Raw genomic sequence first — 20,564 nt, 5'->3', positions numbered from 1 at the left:
AGGGGAAGGCCTTGTGACATTGAATTTGGCAGTGATCTCTTACATATGATATCAAAAACAAAAGCTAAGAAAAAATAGACAAACTGGACTTCATCAAATAATAGAGTAAAAGGCAATCCATGGAATGGGAGAAATTTTTTTTTTTTTGAGACGGAGTTTCGCTCTTGTTGCCCAGGCTGGAGTGCAGCAGTGTGATCTCAGCTCACGGCAACCTCCACCTCCCTGGTTCAAGTGATTCTCCTGCCTCAGCCTCCTGAGTAGCTGGGATTACAGGCAAGCACCACCGTGCCAGGCTAATTTTGTATTTTTAGTAGAGACAGGGTTTCTCCATGTTGGTCACACTGGTCTTGAACTCCTGATCTCAGATGATCTGCCCGCCTTGGCCTCCCAAAGTGCTTGGATTACAGGTGTGAGCCGCTGCACCTGGCTGGGAGAAAATCTTTACAAAGAGTATATCTGATAAGGTGTTAATACCCAGAATATATTTTTCAAAAACTGCTACAATTCAACAACAACAAAATAATTCAGTTGAAAAATCAACAAAGGACTTTGCAGACAAGTCTTCAAGGAAGATACACAGATGGCTAACAAGCACACAAAAAGATGTTCAATATTACTAATCATTAGGGGAATGCAAAACAAAATCACAATGCAAAACACCTAAAAAAAAAAAAGTGTTGGTGAGGATGTGAAGAAATTAGAATCCCTGTGCACTGTTGGTGGGAAGGTAAAATGGTGCAAGCCACTATGGAAAACAGTATGGTGATTCTTCAGAAAGTTAAAAATAGAATTACCATATGATCTAGCAATCTCACTTCTAGATATATACCTAGAAGAAGTGAAAGAAGGGTCTCAGATATTTGTCTACCTGTGTTCATAAAAGCCTGATGCACAATAGCCATAAGGTGGGAGCAGCCCAAGTGTCCACTGACAGATGAATGGATAAAACGGAGTGGATACATAAAATGGAATATTATCCAGCCTTTAAGAAGGAAGGGAATTCTAACACATGCTACAACATGGATGAACCTTGAGGACATGCTAAGTGAGATAAGCCAGTCAGTCACTAAAGGACAAATACTGTATCATTCTACTTAAAGAAAGCAGAATGGTGGCTGCCAGGCGCTGAGGGGAGGGGAGGGAATGGGGAGTTTCTGTTTCACAAGGTGAAAAGAGTTCTAGCAATCAGTCTTACAACAGTGTGAATGTTGTAAGACTGTTGTAATAATTCTTTTTACAATAAGAATGTTGTAATCTGAACTTTAATACTTTAGAAGTATTAAGGCAGTACGTGGTTTTTTTTTGTTTGTTTGTTTTGAGACAGAGTTTCACTCTTGTTGCTCAGGCCGGAGTTCAATGGCATGTTCTTGGCTCACTGCTGCCACCACCTCCTGGGTTCAAGTGATTCTCCTGCCTCAGACTCCTGAGTAGCTGGGATTACAGGCGCACACCACGACGTCCAGCTGATTTTTTTTTTTGTATTTTTAGTAGAGATGGGGTTTCACCATATTGGCCAGGCTGGTCTCAAGCTCCTGACCTCAGGTGATCCATCCACCTCGGCCTCCCAAAGTGCTGGGATTACAGGCATAAGCTACTGCACCCGGCCAAGGCAGTAAATTTTATGTTATGTGATTTTTACCAAAAATAAAAATAATAGTTTGTATCTTTCATTTGCATATGTGTGTTGGCTTCTTTCTCCCCAAATTATTGCAAAAATGGCAAAACTAGTACTATACAGTTTGGTCAGATCTAGGATGAGAAAACTTTCTCCTAAGGATCAGGCAGGCACAGAAGGAGGTCATATTCATATAGAAAAAGGCTTCAGTGCCAGGCACGGTGGCTCACGCCTGTAATCCCAGCACTTTGGGAGGTCGAGGCGAGCGGATCACGAGTTCAGGAGATCGAGACCATCCTGGCTAACACTGTGAAACCCCATCTCTACTAAACATACAAAAAAATTAGCCGGGCGTGGTGGCAGGCGCCTGTAGTCCCAGCTACTCGGGAGGCTGAGGCAGGAGAATGGCTTGAACCCGGGAAGGGGAGCTTGCAGTGAGCCGAGATCGCGCCACCACACTCCAGCCTGGGCGACAGAGCAGACTCCGTCTCAAAAAAAAAAAAAAAAAAAAGAAAAAGGCTTCGGTTAGTATGAGTTAAGTGGTTTTGGGGAGGCTGAAGGAACAGAAATATACAGAAGCCTTAATTCACTTGATATAAAGTGACACAATTATATTCAAAACAAAACCATTTTTGAAAATATATTAAGCCCATATTAAGGCTGTTTGAAGTCGAAGAACATGAAAAGGCATAGAAAGGAACAAGAAATGGAGAGACCTAAGAAGGAAGGGAGAGGCAGAGGCTAAGCTGGGAGACAGTGGAGAAAGAGGAGACCCTGGAGAGAAGAAACGTGGGTTCAAGAAAACTACTCCGGTCTTATCTGCCCTCCAGTCCAGCTCTAGGCTGGGTGTTACTACTTCTCTTTAAAATGGGAACAAGTAGCTCCTGACTTGGCACTGAGGCACCCCACAGGAGCAGATGGGAAAAACTGTTTAGAACTACAGTGCAAGAAGTGTCCAGAAGAGCACAGCTCTAAAACACTGGATTCGGTTAGAGATGTCCTGCCTGAGAAAGGAAAATGAAGGCGTTCTCACATCTCCAGTCTCCACAGCTCTGTCATACATACAAGCACTGGCCCCCTTTGAGAAATCAGCGCATTGCTGTTAAACCCCGGGGGAAAGCAGGAAGACTTCTTTCAGGCATATTCCTGTGTCATAGGCAGTAACGATGCTTCCAGCTCCCTGGTTGTACAGCAGTCCCCTAGAACTTGCTACATGCCTTAAAGATGAGATGACCTAGGGGCCCCTCCTGAGCTGGGTGAACCACTAACCCTACCTATCCCTTAGACCATCTTTTTTCTCATGGTTACATTTCTGCTCCACAGTGCTCAGCTCAGAACATTTGCAGCCTATACAGGGAAGAATCCCAAACTTTCCCAGGGTGCTCCGTATACCAGTGACTTCTTCCTTAATTACCAGTCCTCAGAGTTAATTCTGCAAAACTGCAGATAAGGGGAAAAAGAAAACTCAAATTCAAGGAAGAGTCAAAAGACTATTTTTTTCAAAGAGGTGAGCAGGGCAGGACAATTTCTAGAGGCAGGGGAATCTGAAGCTTTCATGCCAGGGGAATGGAGCTCAGTTTATCTTCGAAGCCCTTCTCCCCATCCCGGGGGGCCCCTTACCCACGCCTGCATTATTGAACATGCCGGGAAGCACCAGCATGATGTGGTTGGGCCAGTACTTGCGGTACAGAGGCATCTCATACTCTTTGACCACGAGGAGGTGAAGGTGGCTGATGCCCTCCATGGCGTGGAAGAGGTTTAGGAGTCCGTGCTCATGTCGACCACTGGAAGGAGTGAAAATAGGGCTCTTGACTGCATTCAAATTCTGCCGAAAGGGAAGAAAACAGATGACATTAAAGCCTCTAGATTGAGGACACTTAGAGAACTAGGTCTGGTGCCTGGCAGTCCACATGCTCTCACCCACCTTGTCTGAGACCAGGGGCAGCCGCATGCTCTCCAGGTGCTTGCCCTGCTTGCTGAAGACAAAATGACTCTCTTTGGATTTGGGAATGATGAAATAGAGCTGAACCTCTTCTCCCAGCATAGAGGAAGAGAATGTGAAGGCATGAAGGGTGGAGTCAGACATCTACGTTTGCAAAGAAGAAAGGGAGGGAATGTAAGTAAGCCCACCGTTTCCAAACTTCCAGGCCACTCCTTCAGGCTGTTACTAAGAGAGGGAAACTAACATGAACTGGTAAGTGCCACCAGACCAGGCTGTGAGCAGCCCCATCTAAAAGGTTGATAAGGCAAACGCTTCATTTAGGAGCTGCCACTGACATGGCAGCCCGCCATCTTGCACCTGCACAGCCTCAGTGGGAGAAGTACTTGTTGCCTGGCACCGCATTCTTTATGCTGTCAGAGCCACAACTGCTCCATCTTATGCAGAGGTCAGATATACCTGTGGGATGTCCTGCTCTGTATGCATTCCCAAAGGTCCCCTGTTAATCGGAGGGAAACACTTCTGTTCTCTGCGGGTCAGGTCAAATGAGTATCAGCTTTCTAAATATCAGGTTTGACATTAAAATGCCTCTCCAGCCCCATCTTTCCTGGCTACAGTGGATGCTGAAGAGGTTCAATCATTTAGCCCAGAACTCTGGTTTCAGAAAAGAAGGATCATTTGACTCACTGAAGCCAAATATAAATTTAACCTACATTTAAAGTGCTGGAGAGTTCATGTTTTTTCAGTAACCTGTCTCAATGAATAATTATGTAATAGGTCTTTTCACGCTTTTAATGTGGATAAGATTTGGCTTAATAAAAGGATACCATCAATTTTCATCAGCAACTAGAATCGAAGTAGGTTTCCCAATGGTTTAAACCGAAATACTATATTTCATAGAAAAATAACATTACACTTCTTCCCTTAATTCTAGTTCTGCCTCAGAAATGTGGGAATATACTACTTAGTACGGTCGTCACACAAACTTTATGAATAGAGGGTTTCTAATAAAGAGATTTTCTAAAAACCTATAATCTGTAGACCAGGGGACTTGGGTCTTCCATAAAGCTTTTAAGAGCTTATTTCAAAGCAGCCCACCAAAAGTTTTCAGTAACACCAAGAAAACAAATGGGATATAAAAGGTAACTTGTATTAGAAGGGCAGAATGATTCGATCGGTTTTTTAAAGCATATCCCTTCTAGTACTCATTTGTATTTCAGGATGAGATGTGGGAAAAGGGTGACGAGCTGGCCCTGAAGAGCAGAAACAGGTTTAGGGGAGTCAGTATGGCCTACCAGAAGCAAGAGTCGTTTCTGTGTGTTCAGAGCCAAGTCACAAAAATAAAGATGGATTGGGGGAAGTAAGCTTTGGATATTACTATCATATGTTGCCGTTTCATCTTTTGTGCTTAAAGATGCACTAGCCAAAAAGAAGCCACATACTAAGGGTTATTGGCCCGTGTTCTGCATTCCTATGTCTCAGTTCTCACTGCATAGAACAAACCGACTCCACTGGCCAGGCCACCCCACACAGGTGTGAATATGACTAGGTTGGTGCAAATCAACAGACCTATTAGAATCACAGCTCAAAGGGCACACCCTGTGGATCTGAGATAATAGTGCCATTTTAGTGATCCAAAGGGAAGAGGGGGGAACTCTTATCAAATATACTGTAATATCTGGATTGCAAAGAAACATCTCAGCTACTTCCTAACCTAAACATGACACATGTAACCATTTGAAGAAGTAATTCAAGATACTAAAACTAAGCTGCCTCCTCTCCCTCCCACAATCCAAAGAAACCCAACATTCATTTAATTATTGCTTCATGCATTGTTTGTTTGTTTGTTTGTTTTTGAGACGAGTCTCAGTCTGTCACCCAGGTTGGAGTGCAGTGGTGAGATCTTGGCTCACTGCAGCCTCCACCTTCTAGGTTCAAGTGATTCTCCTGCCTCAGCCTCCCAAGTAGCTGGGATTACAGGCATGTGCCACCACACCTGGCTAATTTTTTGTATTTTTAGTAGAGACGGGGTTTCACCATGTTGGCCAGGATGGTCACGAACTTCTGACCTCAGGTGATCCACCCACCTTGGCCTCCCAGTGCTGGGATTACGGGGTGAGCCACCACGCCCAGCCTTCATGCATTTTTCTCACCAATGAGTGGCTCCTTCGTATGAGTAAACTATGCTTTGCCTGAGGCCTGAAACTAGGGGCCCTATTTTTCATCCCTCCAGCCCCCACCCTTACATACAAAATCCATAGTGGGTGACAGAGGGCGAGGGCGAGGGCGAAGGCGGGACGGTACCTGGGAGGCACAGGTGAAGTCCATGTACTGGCGGCACTGTTCACAGTGGTGAAAGGTGTTATAGGCTGCATATTTGGTCAGCATTATGGACACAGTTTCCCGTTTCCTGGGCTCTTCAACTTTGGACTCCTTTATCACTTCTGTGTATAAAGGGGCAAAAAGCCATCCCATGAGATAACATGTTTTCCCTATGCCTGGAAAGAAAAGTCCCCTTTTCCCCAAAATGACTTTTCCATGTATTCTGTAATTTATGCCCTAAGAAACAGATATGAAAATTTAAAAAATGATGTGCATAAGAGTGAAAGAAAAGCGAGATGGAGTTAGTGTCTCCTTGACCTGGAAAGGAGGTGAACTTGGCTCTGATTGCACTGACCTTGTTTGACCCCTGCCAGCTTCTCAGTATACACCAGGCTCATCAAAGTGTACTTGGGGTCATGCACACTGACATCAAAAGGCATTTTACTGAAGCTCTCGATGTCAGGCCAGGGCTCTCCCTCTGACTGGCTCACTTCACTGCTTTCACTGTGATCTAGGACAAGAAGGAAGTGTGCAGAGCAGGTGACTGGCCTTCCTCTTCCACATGTGTCAGAGAGAATGGCTTTTATGGGACGTACAGCCCAGATGGGTGGACAAAGGCATTTCTGAAAAATGAGCTCCCCTATCCCAGTAGAGGAGGCAGAATTGTTCACACCCGTGCTGACAGGAACATTTGCCCTCACTGGCCCCCAGCATTCGTCTCTGCAGACCCAATTCACAAACTCTGGCATCTGTAAGATAACCTAGTCTTCACCAGGCCAAATTTCCTTAAAAGTTTCATTTTGGATGATCTTATTTCTGTCTTGAGATTTTTAGCTGTGGGGTATTAATATACTGACACCCAAGAGATTTCAGGATGCACCGAGCAAAATTCCCAATGTCTTCCGCACATTAGAATCAGCTGAGGAGCTGGTGAAAATTCCCACACTCAGGCCACACATCCCAGAAATAGTTCAGTCAGAATGTCTGATGCCTAGAAACTAGTCATATTGTTTAAGGCTCCTCAGAGTGTTCCAATATGCAGTCACAGCTGAGAGCCAGTAGACCTGGGTGTGAATCCTGGCCCTGCCCCCTGACAATGTCACACCTTCAGGCACTGTACTTAACCCTGAGTCCCCAGATTATTGTAAGCTTTAATGCAGCCTCAACCACCTGGGATCAAATGATCCTCCCATCTCAGCCTCTTGAGTAGCTGGGACTACAGGCACGTGCCACCATGCCCAGCTAACGTTTTTGTAGAGACAGGGTCTTACTGTATTGTCTAGGCTGGTCTTGAACTGCTGGGCTCGAGCAAGCCTCCTGCCTCAGCCTCCCAAAGTGCTGGGATTGCAGGTGTGAGCCACCATACCAGACCCTTTTCTTTTCTTTTTTTTGGGAGACAGGGTCTCACTCTGTCACTCAGGCTAGAATGCAGTGACACAATTTAAGCTCACTGCAACCTTGAATTCCTGGGCCCAAGGAATCCTCCCACTGCAGCTTCCGGAGTAGCTAGGATTGCAGGCGTGTACCATCACACTTGGGTAGAGTTTTAAATTTTTTTGTGAGAGATGGGGTCTCTCTGCTGCCCAGGCTGATCTCAAACTTCTGGCCTCGAGCCATCCTCCCACCTTGGCCTCCCAAAGCATAGAGATTACAGATGTGAGTCACCCTGCCCAGCCAGAGATGGTACATTTAAAGTGCCAAGACAGGCTGGACATGGTGGCTCACGCCTGTAATCCCAGAACTTTGAGAGGCCGAGGCAGGCAAATCATTTGAGGTCAGGAATTCGAGACCAGCCTGGCCAACATGGTGGAACCCCGTGTCTACCAAAATACCAAAATTGGCTGGGCGTAGTGGCACGTGCCTATAATCCCAGCTACTTGGGAGGCTGAGGCAGGAGAATCACTTGAACCCCAGAGGTGGAGGTTGCAGTGAGTTGAGATCGTGCCACTGCACTCCAGCCTGGGTGACAGAGTAAGAGTCTATCTCAAAAAATAAATAAATAAATAAAATAAAGGGCTTTGACAGTTGCAGGCACACAGGTGGTGTCTAATAGATATTTTTTTTTTATTGGCCAGGTGCAGTGGCTCACACCTGTAATCCCAGTACTTTAGGAGGCCGAGGCAAGTGGATCACCTAAGGCTAGGAGTTCGAGACCAGTCTGGCCAAAGTGGTGAAACCCTATCTCTACTAAAAATACAAAAAATTAGCTGGGCCTGGTGGTGCACGCCTTTAATCCCAGCTACTTGGGAGGCTGAGGCAGGAGAATTGCCTGAACCCAAGAAGCAGAGGTTGCAGTGAGCTGAGAACATGCCAGTGCACTCCAGCCTGGGTGACAAAGCGAGACTCCATCTCAATAATAATAATAATAATAATAATAATAATAATAATAAAGTGCCAAGACAGTTGCAGGCACACAGCTGGTGTCTAACATTACATACACATACACACACACACACACATATATATATATATGTATTTTTTAGATGGAGTCTTGCTCTGTCACCCAGGCTGGAGTGCGGTGGCACGATCTTGGCTCACTGCAAGCTCCACCTCCCGGGTTCACGCTATTCTCCTGCCTCAGCCTCCTGAGTAGCTGGGACTACAGGCGCCTGCCACCACACCCAGCTAATTTTTTTGTATTTTTAGTAGAGACGGGGTTTCACTGTGTTAGCCAGGATGATCTCCATCTCCTGACCTCGTGATCTGCCTGCCTCGGCCTCCCAAAGTGCTGGGATTACAGGTTTGAGCTACTGCGCCTGGCCGAGATTATATTTTTTATTAGTGGCCAGGTGCAGTGGCTCACACCTGTAATCTCAGCACTTTGGGAGGCCAAGGTGGGTGAATCACATGAGGTCAGAGTTTGAGACCAGCCTGGCAAACATGGTGAAACCTCATCTCTACTAAAAATACAAAAATCAGCCGGGCATGGTGGCGTGAGCCTGTAATCACAGCTACACAGAAGGCTGAGGCAGGAGAATTGCTTGAACCCAGGAGGCAGAGGTTGCAGTGAGCTGAGATCACACCACTGCACTCCAGCCTGGACGACAGAAACTCCATCTTAAAATATATATATGTATATGTGTGTGTATATATATAAAATATAAATAAAATGTATAAGATAAAAAAGTAGCTTAAGACAACTTTCAAAGGGAGAAAAGAAACTTTCCAAAAAAGGCTAAAGATTGCAGGTACAGCTAATATCTTTTAACACATATACTACATTTATTTTTATATCCCTGAACTGAAGTCTGCACTTTGAAGCCTAGTCTAGTTTGTAAAAAGATGTCATTGTGCCTCTTGAGAGCACCGTCGCATTAACCTGCACTAAAATGAGGGAGAAGGAAGAAAGGCAAACAGTGTTTCTTACTACAAAGGTCAGATGAGCTGTAACAGACTCGCAGCTCACCAACACAGAGCAAGAGTCAAGATCACTGTAGCATGATCTGAGGGAAAGAATCAAAGGCATCACTCTGTTGTGGTGCCAGGGAGCCTGGCAGGAAAGCTGGCAGGAAGGGCAGGCCTCGACTCCCAGTCTGCTTGGCTCTGGCTTTGCCCTTCTGGCTCATCTCTTTCCGGGGGCCTTGGGGTGTGGGGTGTTTTGAGGCCAACCTCGTGGGCCCGGCAATCTGGTGCAGCTTAGCTGGGGAAAAAAACAAGGAGATGTAGATGGGAAGATGAATTCATGTGTGTGTGTCTAAAATCATGGATGTGAATTGATGAGAAATGGCAACAGGCCTGAGGCCATAAAAAAGTGGTTAAATATGGCTTTTACCTACTCTTACTTGGCACTAAACTAATTTCTTGGGCTGGTCATGGAACAGGTTCACCTATTTAGGTAAAACAAGTGAGGTGAGATCTCCAAGAGCTAATTTGGTAGACGATGTCAAGGGCTTTCCCTATTCCAGACTCATCTTTGAGAGGCTTGAGAAGAACTTCCAGCCGGTTGCTTCTACTTCTCCCCACAGTTCCCTGCCAGCACAGTCAAACTGGTTGGAGATGCGAAGCCACAGTTTTGAGCCACACTGTTCTTGTTTTCTTTTTTTTTTGAGACAGAGTCTCTGTCATCCCGGCTGGAGTGTAGTGGCGTGATCTCAACTCACTGCACACTCCGCCTCCTGGGTTCAAACAATTCTGTGCCTCAGCATCCCAAGTAGCTGGGATTACAGGCACACACCATCATGCCCGGCTAATTTTTGTATTTATAGTAGAGACGGGGTTTCACCATGTTGGTCTCGAACTCCTGACCTCAGGTGATCCGCCCGCCTCGGCCTCCCAAAGTGCTGGGATTACAGGCGTGAGCCACCGCACCATGCCCAGCCAAGCCACACTGCTCTTAGCTGCAGAGTGGAGTCATCTCCCTGGTGCCAGCTGGGGAAGACAGCTGGAGTGGTCTTGGTATGCCCACTGGCTCCCACAGCCTGATCAAGCACCTGCCCCTGTGTCTTAGTGCAGATGTTTTGTTCGTGGTGCCAGCGTTCAGTTCTACACATAAGAAGTTTTCGTCTCATTATAGTAATCCCGTGCCTTCACTCAGAGCCTATGGGTAAAATATAAGACATACTCTGACCAATCAACAAAGGACTAGTATCCAGAATATAAATATGCCCTGGATCCTGAAGCAGTTGAATACTACAACTGGAATTTTACAACAGTTAACCATCTAGGCAATTAATCTACCTAAAAAGCCTTTATAAAATGCTTTTTTTTTTTTTTTTTGCACCCATAAGAATGAGTTCATGTCCTTTGCAGGGACATGGATGAAGCTGGAAATCATCATCCTCAGCAAACTAACACAGGAACAGAAAACCAAACACTGCATGTTCTCGCTCATAAGTGGGAGTTGAACAATGAGAACACATGGACACAGGATGGGAACATAACACACACACACACACACACACACACACGATGGGTGAGGGGCAAGGGGAGGGAGAGCATTAGGACAAATGCCTAATGCATGCGGGGCTTAAAACCTAGATGACGGGTTGGTAGGTGCAGCAAACCACCATGGCACACGTATACAGCTATGTAACCTGCACGTTCAGCACATGTATCCCAGAACTTAAATTTTTAAAAAAGCCAAAAACCAAAATGCCTTTTTGCCCAGCACCTCGCAGGACATTGTAGAGAGGACGCCAAAAGTAGAATACACCATCCCTGATCTCAATGAGCTAAAAAGGCTACAGTTTACTCAGAACTATTTGCCGGACACATTCTTTTTTTCTTTTTCTTTCTTTTTTTTTTTTTTTTTGAGGCAAAGTCTCACTCCATCACCTAGGATGGAGTGTAGTGACATGATCTTGGCACACTGCAACCCACCTGGTGGGTTCAAGTGATTCTCCTGCCTTAGCCTCCTGAGTAGCTGGAATTACAGGTGTGCACCACCATGCTTGGCTAATTTTTGTATCTTCAGTAGAGATGGGGTTTCACCACGTTGCCCAGGCTGGTCTTGAACTCCTGATCTCAGGTGATCCGCCCGCCTTGGCCTCCCAAAGTGCTGAGATTACCGGCGTGAGCCACCATGCCTGGCCTTGGGCACATTATCTTTAGCCTCCCAATAACTGCAGGTTAGGTACTGTAGAAATCCCAGAAGCCAAAAGCAAGTTCCCGGGATTTGCAGTTCAATGTCTTTGTCTTTTGCCCCTCTGCCCAGTCCTTGGGCTCAGCACTCACCGGTGTTGATCTCCTCCTCGTCATACACATCCACCTCCAGGAGCCTGATGAGCATGCGGAAGAGGATCCTGAGGAACTGTAAATAGGAGCCCGTCTTTCCCACCTAACGGGAAGATTTTTAATTGGGGAGGAGTGGAGGTGGGGAAGAGAGGGGAGGAAAAGAGAAAAGAGATTTCACACCTTGGCTTTGCAGTCTCCTGCCTGAGAGGCCTGAATGAGGTCCTCATTGCTCTGTCACACCTGCTCCACCCCCAAGAGGTTCTCTGGCTTCTACTTCTTGGGGAAGACGTGCCAACCCCAGCCTAAGAAACGGCCCAGGCTAGCTTGGCCCTACCTGTGGGGGCCCTGTCAGCAGAAGCCGCCGGGGGTGGAAGTTTCGGGTGCCAGAGGCCGGGTCCAGCTGGTTGCTGTAGTCGGCGTGGTGCTGCCGGGCCGAGGTCCACTGCCTGTAGTAGAGGGACTGCTCCTCGCTGCTCATGTCCTTGTTCAGGAGTGGCCGCAGGGAACTCACCCAGGCCACGTCGGCGTGGGGCAGCAGGGATGAGGAGGATGGCAGCTTGCCACTCTTCTGGGAGCCTAGGAGGCTGTAGGCCGCTTTGGATAGGATCACCACTGGTGGCAGGGCTGCATGCGGGCCCCGGCAGCCTCTGATGGGCTGTCCCTGCCATGGGAGGGTCCTGGGTCCTGAGGACGATGATGGCGGCTTGGAGGTGGTGCTGCTCGCCATCTGGGGGGCCAGGGAGTCACACTCCTGCTTCAGAGTCTCCCCAGCTCCGGCTCCAGCTGAGCTGGCAGAGACCCCTTCATCCAGGCCCAGACTAGTGGCTGGGCTCTGGAAGCTGGGGGTCAGGGACTGCTTCTGGGACTTGTCAGCTGTGCTGGAAGAGCTCACTCCATTCTCCATGATGGAACCTGTTGAGAGAACAGACAGAACCCACCCCACAGCAGCACTGTTACTGATCGAAGGTGTGCGCTCAGGCTCCTGGCAGCTCTGGGAAGGACGCAAAGGCCAGGAAAGCAGTGGACACTGGGCTCGGCTCTATGGCTGCAGACCGAGCAAGAAATCTTCCCTTTGCTGCTCTGCACACTGCTCCGTGTTGCTTCCTTGCCCTGGCTTCTCAGTGGGTTTGGCCAATGGGAGTCACCAGCAGGAGATGAGGTGCTTCTTCCCTGGCTTCCCCCTGCATGGTCACCGGGGTGGACCACCTTTCTCTACGGTGGGCTGTGGCAGGTCTGGAGAGATGCTCCCGCCCCTCCCTGTGTCAGGCCCACGGTGGCCAGGGCTCCCTGGGGTTAACCACCCCCCAGCACAGCACACCTCTTGTTCCTTTTCCAAGTTCTGTTCACACCTTAGCAAACAGTCCCACTACTAAAGGCTCCTCAAATGACCTGGTTTGGGTCTGCCCTCTGATTCCTCCCAACACAGGCTCCACATTCAAGTCCTGTCCTGGCAGCACTGGCTTCCTTCTAGGGGCTGAGGGCCTCATGCCTCTGGCTTCAGATCGGCTCCCTGGACTGCAGCCCCTTCCACGGACTCCCAAGCTAGGGTGTGGGATGCCTTCGCGCGAAGCGGGTGTAGACACACACGACTCCAAGGCCGGTGGCTTTTCCCTAAAGCAGCCCCACGCATTTGGCCAGTTCCTTTCAAGTGTGTGTGTCCTCCTGATAGACCAGCCACTCTTTGGTTTAAAGACAAACCAAAAGCTCAACTGAAGGCCCTATCTGAGCTCGTCTTGTTGCTGCCCAGACATGGAGGTCGAATCCCAACCTTGGGAGATCCTGAATGAACAGTCATCAACAAGACATGATTAAAACCCGCCCCTTCACTGGCTCGGCTGCCTGTGTCTCTCCGCCTTGGGGGAGAGCTTGCCTTCCCCCCACAGCACTGTGCGTTCTGGGCAGCGAACCTCCTGGTCACCCTCCGAGTCAGCCGTGGCTGGGGTCCCTGTGCTCCGTGTCGTGAGCACGGCCTGTAGGGAGGGACACAGTAGCCAAGGGCAAACACCTTTGTGAGTTCAGCAGAGCAAGGCCAAGGAAGCGCTCACTTTGTGGGGCAGCTCCTCAAGTGAGGGAGAGGAAGGAGTGGGATGGAAGAACCACAGGAAGGAAGTACAGGCTGCGCTCCTCCTCCTCATGCTGGTATCCAAAAGCTTCCAGATATCATTCCCCACCCCCTTCTGTGAACCTTTGCTATCCTTCAAACCCCTTGACTCTATTCTGAAACTGCTCTGAGAGAGAAAATTGGGGAGCCTGTTGCAGTGGGGTTGAGGCAGGTAGAGCGGTCCACACGGTCAGCCCTAACCCCCGGCTGGGGGAGCAGCCGCGCGTGCGTGGGAGCAGGGCAGCTCCAGCTCCTCCAGGCTGAGGGTCACTATCAACCGCAAACCCTACAGACCCCTCCTCTTCCATTCCTGCCCAGAGCCATCCAACAGCTGCTGCCAGAATGGACAGGAAGACCAGTGCTGCTTTTGGACAGAATTGTGTGTTCGCATATCAGAGTGATGGATCTCAATGATAGTTCAAGAAAAGGGTGAGGGGCTGGGCACGGTGGCTCACGTCTGTAATCCCAGCACTTTGGGAGGCTGAGGCGGGTGGATCACCTCAGGTCAGGGGTTTGAGACCAGCCTGGCCAATATGGTGAAACCTCATCTCTAGTAAAAATACAAAAGTTAGCTGGGCGTGGTGGTGGGCGCCTGTAATCCCAGCTACTCAGGAGGCTGAGGCAGGAGAATCGCTTGAACCCAGGAGGCGGAGGTTGCAGTGAGCTGAGATTGTGCCACTGCACTCCAGCCTGGGCGACAAGAAACTCTGTCCCCTACACATAAAAAAAAGCGGGGGGGCTAAGGGGAGAAGGAGGGGGAGTGTGTTTCATTTTTAATCTCAGAATTCTCTGTACTTTGTTACATTTTTTCCTTTTCTTTCTCTTTTTATTCTTTTTTTCTTTTTTTGACAGAATTTTCCTCTTGTCGCCCAGAATGGAGTGCGGTGGTGCAATCTTGGCTCACTGCAACCTCCATCTCCTGGGTTCAAGCGATTCTCCTGCCTCAGCCTCCAGGGTAGCCGGGATTACAGGTGTGAACCACCATGCCCAGCTAACTGTATTTTTAGTAGACACAGGGTTTCACCATGTTGGCCAGGCTGGTCTCGAACTCCTGACCTCAGGTGATCCACCTGCCTTGGCCTCCCAAAGTGCTAGGATTACAGGCCCACTGCTCCCGGCCGACATTTTCCATGTTTTCTGCATTAAGCTTTATTACTTTCATAATCAGAAAAAATGGAAAGAGTGCTACATTTGCTGTAATACAATTTATCCAAAGGAAGTTCATACCAGGCACTGCCACAGACCTGCAGTAATGCTGCAAGACAGGGGCCGGCAGGCTGCAGGGTGGGCCTTCACATCCACGCTGGCCCCACAGGAGCCCTCACCATACAATGCTTGCTGTTAACTGTTTAGAAAAGCCATTCATTCACTCATTCATTCATTCATTCACATTCAAGGAAACATTTTGTGTCAGGTACTAAGCCATTTAGCACAAACTTACAGCTTCAGGACCTGGAAGAAAAACAGCCTTTGTGCAAATATGAGATGCATAATAACCATGAGATGATTAAGGGTAGAAAAGACTAGGGAAAATGGTACAGGCTAGGGTTGATAAAGTTGTTTTTAGCCTGTTAGCAAGCTCTTCCTTAAATGTTTACCCAGAAAAGTATTTTGTGGCTGTTCAACAGTCATGTTTTCCAAGCATCACCCCCCTGGAGCTGGGTCTGGAGAGGATGCCAGTCCCGAAGGCTCCTCTGAAGGCTGTCGGAGTGTCAATAAATGCCTCTGCCTTCCACATTCCTACACACCTCCTGACTCATGTCTCTCGCGCCATGAAAGAGAAAAGAAAGTACTGACCCGAGGTCCCTGTGACGGCGCTGCTGTTGCTCTGGGGCCGCTCCAGGTCGATGAGCAGCTCATCGGAGTCGTTCTCACTGACAGCAGCTCTCTCCTGCTCCTTCCCGCTGAGGTCCAGGGCAACAGTGGGTCCCCGGATGACCTCTTTAGAGACATAGCAGCATGCCAGACCCACCTCCTGCTCCAAGGCCGTGCGAGTTAAATAGCTTGAGTCAATTAACCGGAGGTCACAGTACTTCAAAGACCTGAACAAAAGTAATTGTGGTGTTGGTGAGTCCATCTGGCCAAGCACGCAATGTGTATGTGTGCCTGGTGATCTGGATGCAGCACACAGCAGTTAAAATCCTAGGTTTCAGTGCCAGGTGAGCCTTGACCGAAACCTCAGCTCTGCCACCTCCCAGCTGTTATGACCTTCATTTCTCTGTGCTTCATTTTCTTCGAATATAAAGAGTGGATAGTAGTGTCGGGCGCATATGGTGGCTGTAAAGACTGAATACATGTGAGGCATTCAGGGCGCTGCCTGACACGCACAGTGAGCATTCAACTAATGCTTTTATTGTTGTTGCCCTCCAGTCTACGGAGTCTCGATCCTTGAGGGGCACAGGAATAGCAGATTAACAAAGACAAAGCACTTTATAAAAAAAAAAAAAAATCCTGCTTTTCCTCCCTGCCTCTCTGACATTTCTCAAATGTGGCTATCGCCTGTTCCCAACATTACTGGATGCTCTCTGGAAAGCTAAAAAAAAGAATAAAAGAAGGTTGTATGGCTGTATTTCTTATATCCCTGCATAAAACAATCCTCTTCTCATTACCTGACAAAGGAAATGATTGGGCGATCAGCCAAGTTTTAATCATCAGTTCAGCTGGGCAACTGATGAAAACTGGAATTAATTATTGAAATTGTACCTGGGAAAGGTCTCTCCAAGAGGATCTTTGCCAGTTAATATCACAATACAAGGCAGACCGTCTAAATCTTGGTATGTCCGAGGGATCCACTCTTCTGGTTCACTTCCTCTCCAACTCTATAGCAAGAGACGCGTATGTTAAAATTAAAACTCTCATTTAAGTTTCCACCTTTTGTATAGGTTTCTAAGTCCAGATTTTAGACATACCGTGCTTTAAAATGACTCCACTAAGTGTTTATATATGTGTATGTATGTGTATTTTGATTGCTACTACATCGCATATACAAGGCACTTCTGTAGGAAGGAGGGCTGTAGTTTTTATCTCAGTAGGATAAAACGGGAGATGCTGGTATACCTCAGGCCAAAAACACATACAATGTGAAATATCCCACTAGTGATGGAAACCTTACAGAAATCCTGGCTAAACTACCTGAATCAAGGCACTTAAATATACTTTCTTCACATATTGGAGAAATTCTTGGGATTGGAAGACTGAAAAAGTTGCAGTTGTGAATGACTGAGAAAAGAATCTCAGAATTCCATTAAAACAGACATTTCACCAAGAAAGTAATGAAAACAATGAACCATTCTTGATAGTTATTTTCCCTCCTTCTTGCTTTACTGGTTTTTAAAATAACTAACAAGCAATTATTGGCTTAGGGCCTTCAAACAATCTCTCTCAAGAAGACTAAAAATATAACCAGACCTGGATTGAGAAGAAAACAACAAAACGAAACTGCCCCTCATTTGGAGGACTAATGTAAATTGCTCATGGTTTCTCAAATAATAAGTATCAATTTTTCATATAAACACACATATAAGTAGACACATGTATCTTTAATAAATGGAACACCAATCTTGAAAACGTGAATATATCAATGAAAAGTAATCCCACCAATTTGAAAAATATTCAAAAGTAAAATGACCTTACTGATGTGTCTATTTTAGAACAGAAAGAAAAATGACCATCTCCTAAGTAGATAAGGTGGTTTCTACTACTTTTCATTAAGTGTGTAGCATGTACCTATCCTTTTTATTACCTTTCTAGCAGGAGTTATTATAAGCAATGAACGCACATTTCTGATAATGCTTTAGGGGAAAAGACTAAGAAGCAAGGTGTTAAGTAATGCATACAATTTTTTTTTTTTTTTTTTTTTTTGAGACAGAGTCTTGCTCTGTTGCCCAGGCTGGAGTACCGTGGACAGGTGTGAGTCACTACACCTGACCAGTAAAGCATACAATTTTATTTTAAAATAGACTGGTACTTCCTTTACTAAGCACAAAATGGGATAGAAAGTCACCAGGCAAAAGATAATAGGGTTTGATTGATGATTTGTTGATGCCTATAAAAGGCTCAATAAAGAAAAGCCAGTCTTTAGTAATAAACATTCCCACAATCACTTCAAATAAAATTTCTATAATTTGTAAAACTGGAAGAAGCTTAACCATTCTTAGGCTTTTACTTGTTGTCCAATCTTTTATTATATCTGTGCATACTAAGGGGAAATAGGGAACCTACGTAACTCTTTACAAGTTTCACAGACTTTCCGTGTTTTAGAAAAATCAGTGTGTCAAAAAGATTTTTTTAATGCTAGAAGAAAAATGCTCTATAAAAATTTAATTTTCCACACCATTTCATGTCAAGGGGAACCATAACATTGCGTCATTTAAAGCAAACCATTCCGGAACAGAAATCACTTCACCGATCGCCTTCACACTGGAGGCACGGTATCCCTGACACTGGGCTTCTCCCTGAATGTGTTTTATCTCCCAGAAACATCTCCATATAGGTCACGGCTTTACCAGGAAGAGGTCAGGTTATATTGATGGAATAACAGTTAAAATGTTTTACTGTAGGAGGACTTTTTTTTTTTTTTTTTTGGAGACAGGGTCTCACTCTGTCACCCAGGCCGGAGTGCAATGGTGCAATCTTGGCTCATGGCGACCTCTGCCTCTCCAGTTCAAGCAATTCTTCTGCCTCAGCCTCCTGAGTAGCTGCGATTACAGATGCCCGCCACCGCACCTGGCTAATTTTTGTATTTTTAGTAGAGATGGGGTTTTGCCATGTTGGCCAAGCTGGTCTTGAACTTCTAACCTCAAGCGATCTGCCCGCCTCAGTCTCCCAAAGTGCTGGGATTATAGGCATGAGCTACTGCTCCTGGTCTATATGAGGATATTTATTTTCAGAAGATTAGTAGTCAAATCTCACTTTTATTCTTGACCAACCACAGCTAGCCAAACCCACTATAAAGTGCTTTTCCATCACATTGCTACTTCTGATGACTGACGGCTGCAGTTCTACTGTGCATCAATCAGGCCCACAAGATGATTTTATTGCAGAAGCACTTAACACAAAAGATGGGGTGATCATTGAGTTCAAGGATAACATGAGGCTTAAGACCAAGAACATCTAATGAAAGCTTCACCTGCCTTCTGGAGGAACTGGCTTAAACTCTGTATCCTTCCAAAGGGGTCATCATCAGTATAAGTTAACCACAATACATAACAGGATAATTAGGGGTAAGCACAAAAATAACATCACATAATAGAAGTAGTGTTGGATTTTACCAAAAAGTAGAGATAGCAGGCACAATCTTGCCATCCTGAAAATGGTGAAGGAGGTTGGTAACTTAGAAATAAATGAGTGAACCAGAATCTACTTGACAATTCAGTCTTGCTTAGGATGTGAACATCCCAACATGATCTCATATTTTTACTCCCACACAAATACAGTGTAAAAAGGACTGATGTGATCCAGAGAATTTGAGAATTTGGGACTTGTTTATTTTTATATATTTTTAAGAGACAGGGTCTCACTATGTTGCACAGGCCGGAGTGCAGTGGTGGGATCATAGTTCACTGCAGCCTCAAATTCCTGGGCTCAAGCAGTCCTCCTGCCTCAGGCTCCCAAGTAGCTGGGACTACAGACATGAGCCATCACAACAGCCAGAATATAGGACTCTCTTATGCTTACTTGTTGCCTGGCAGCTACTCATACCAATTGAGGAAGTAACACTGCCTTGAGAAGTAACAACTTGAGGCCCCCTTCGTTTAGAGCACAGGGATCCTCAACTAATCGCCCTTTGAAAGCCCTGCGGGTGATTCTGCTGAGCTAGCAGCCAGGTGAAGAACCTCAGGCCTTGACTGTGGTTTTCCAACAGTGGTCCAGAGGGGTAAATTATTTAGGACAGACTGATTTATACTGACTAGTGACTGGCCCTTCTGAACACATGACTGAAGACTCTGTAAGTAGCTTCACTTAATCAGTGTCAACAGAGCCCAGGAGAAGACCCAGCAGCCTCACGTGCATTTAGGTAATCTCTGGCAACAGGTGTGGGAGACTCAGCGTGGTGCTGCTGATTGTCCGCCTTTCCAAATTCTTCATCATTAGCAATATTCAAATGCTCTCAAGCCCGTAATTCATGTCTCCATGAATTATACTGTAAGAAGCGTTTCTGGAGTTTTGTTATTCATCCCAGGAATTCCACTGTAATGTAGTCTATGACTATAACATAAAATTGTGAATGTGTATATATGAAACATAAATGTTACAACTTCTAAATATAGGAGTTTCTATTTTTTGGACAATTTTATTTGTTCCAGTTGCTTATCAAGCTAATACAAGATATTTTGTCTGCATTTTGGATTTTTAAATTTAGGTTAGGTAACTGAACACAAGAAAGATTTACATCTCCAGAACAATTTTTGAACACTAAATAAATATTCCCAAATTAGAACTCTGAGAGATTAGACAGCCCAATTCTCTCATTTTGCAGATGGGAAACCGCAGCCCAGGGTGAAAATGCAAATTCCCCCAAGACTGTGTGCCTTCTTTTCATAAAATTTGTGCTGAACCAGATTTTCCTTAACCCAATTTAGCTCAGTATTTAATGTATAGGGTGCAGATACAAGTTGGTCTAACTCAGACATACAGAAACTAGCTCAGTTCCATACCGACATGTAGCTGGATATTTGATTAAATGTTTTCTAATGGCTAGGCCCCACTGGATTGTAGGCCCAGAAAAACCGAGTTAGGTTAGTTGGTTGAGGGTTCTACTCCTCCCACCCTGATGCCTGACAGGAGAGGAAGGGGAGAAGCAGTCAGTCACTGGCCGTGCAGCGGGAGCAGTGAGGGACTCAGTCATGCACTAAATCCTTCTGTAGGGTGCCTGGCGAAGTCTCAGTCCAGCCAAAGCCTTGGGGCTGAGGGTC

The 20,564-nt window shown here is 46.3% G+C and overlaps 1 protein-coding gene across 4 annotated transcripts in view; it reads right to left on the bottom strand.

Moving 5' to 3' along the window:
• Positions 1–20,564, bottom strand: part of GREB1L (GREB1 like retinoic acid receptor coactivator) — a 295,664-nt gene that overhangs the window by 14,549 nt on the left and 260,551 nt on the right. For all 4 annotated transcript variants that reach the window (XM_031658935.1, XM_031658936.1, XM_031658933.1 and 1 more), the window contains 8 exons: positions 16,354–16,469; positions 15,448–15,692; positions 11,884–12,461; positions 11,550–11,652; positions 6,232–6,387; positions 5,859–5,998; positions 3,540–3,701; positions 3,236–3,440 (listed from right to left, as the gene is read on the bottom strand). In XM_031658935.1, coding sequence (XP_031514795.1) covers positions 3,236–3,440; positions 3,540–3,701; positions 5,859–5,998; positions 6,232–6,387; positions 11,550–11,652; positions 11,884–12,461; positions 15,448–15,692; positions 16,354–16,469 — 1,705 coding nt within the window. The remainder of the gene's footprint in view (positions 1–3,235; positions 3,441–3,539; positions 3,702–5,858; positions 5,999–6,231; positions 6,388–11,549; positions 11,653–11,883; positions 12,462–15,447; positions 15,693–16,353; positions 16,470–20,564) is intronic.

Source organism: Papio anubis, chromosome 19, assembly GCF_008728515.1.
Source record: "Papio anubis isolate 15944 chromosome 19, Panubis1.0, whole genome shotgun sequence".
NCBI lineage: Eukaryota > Metazoa > Chordata > Mammalia > Primates > Cercopithecidae > Papio > Papio anubis.
The sequence above is the reverse complement of the archived record's forward strand: the minus strand, read 5'-3'. Positions and strand labels throughout refer to the sequence as shown.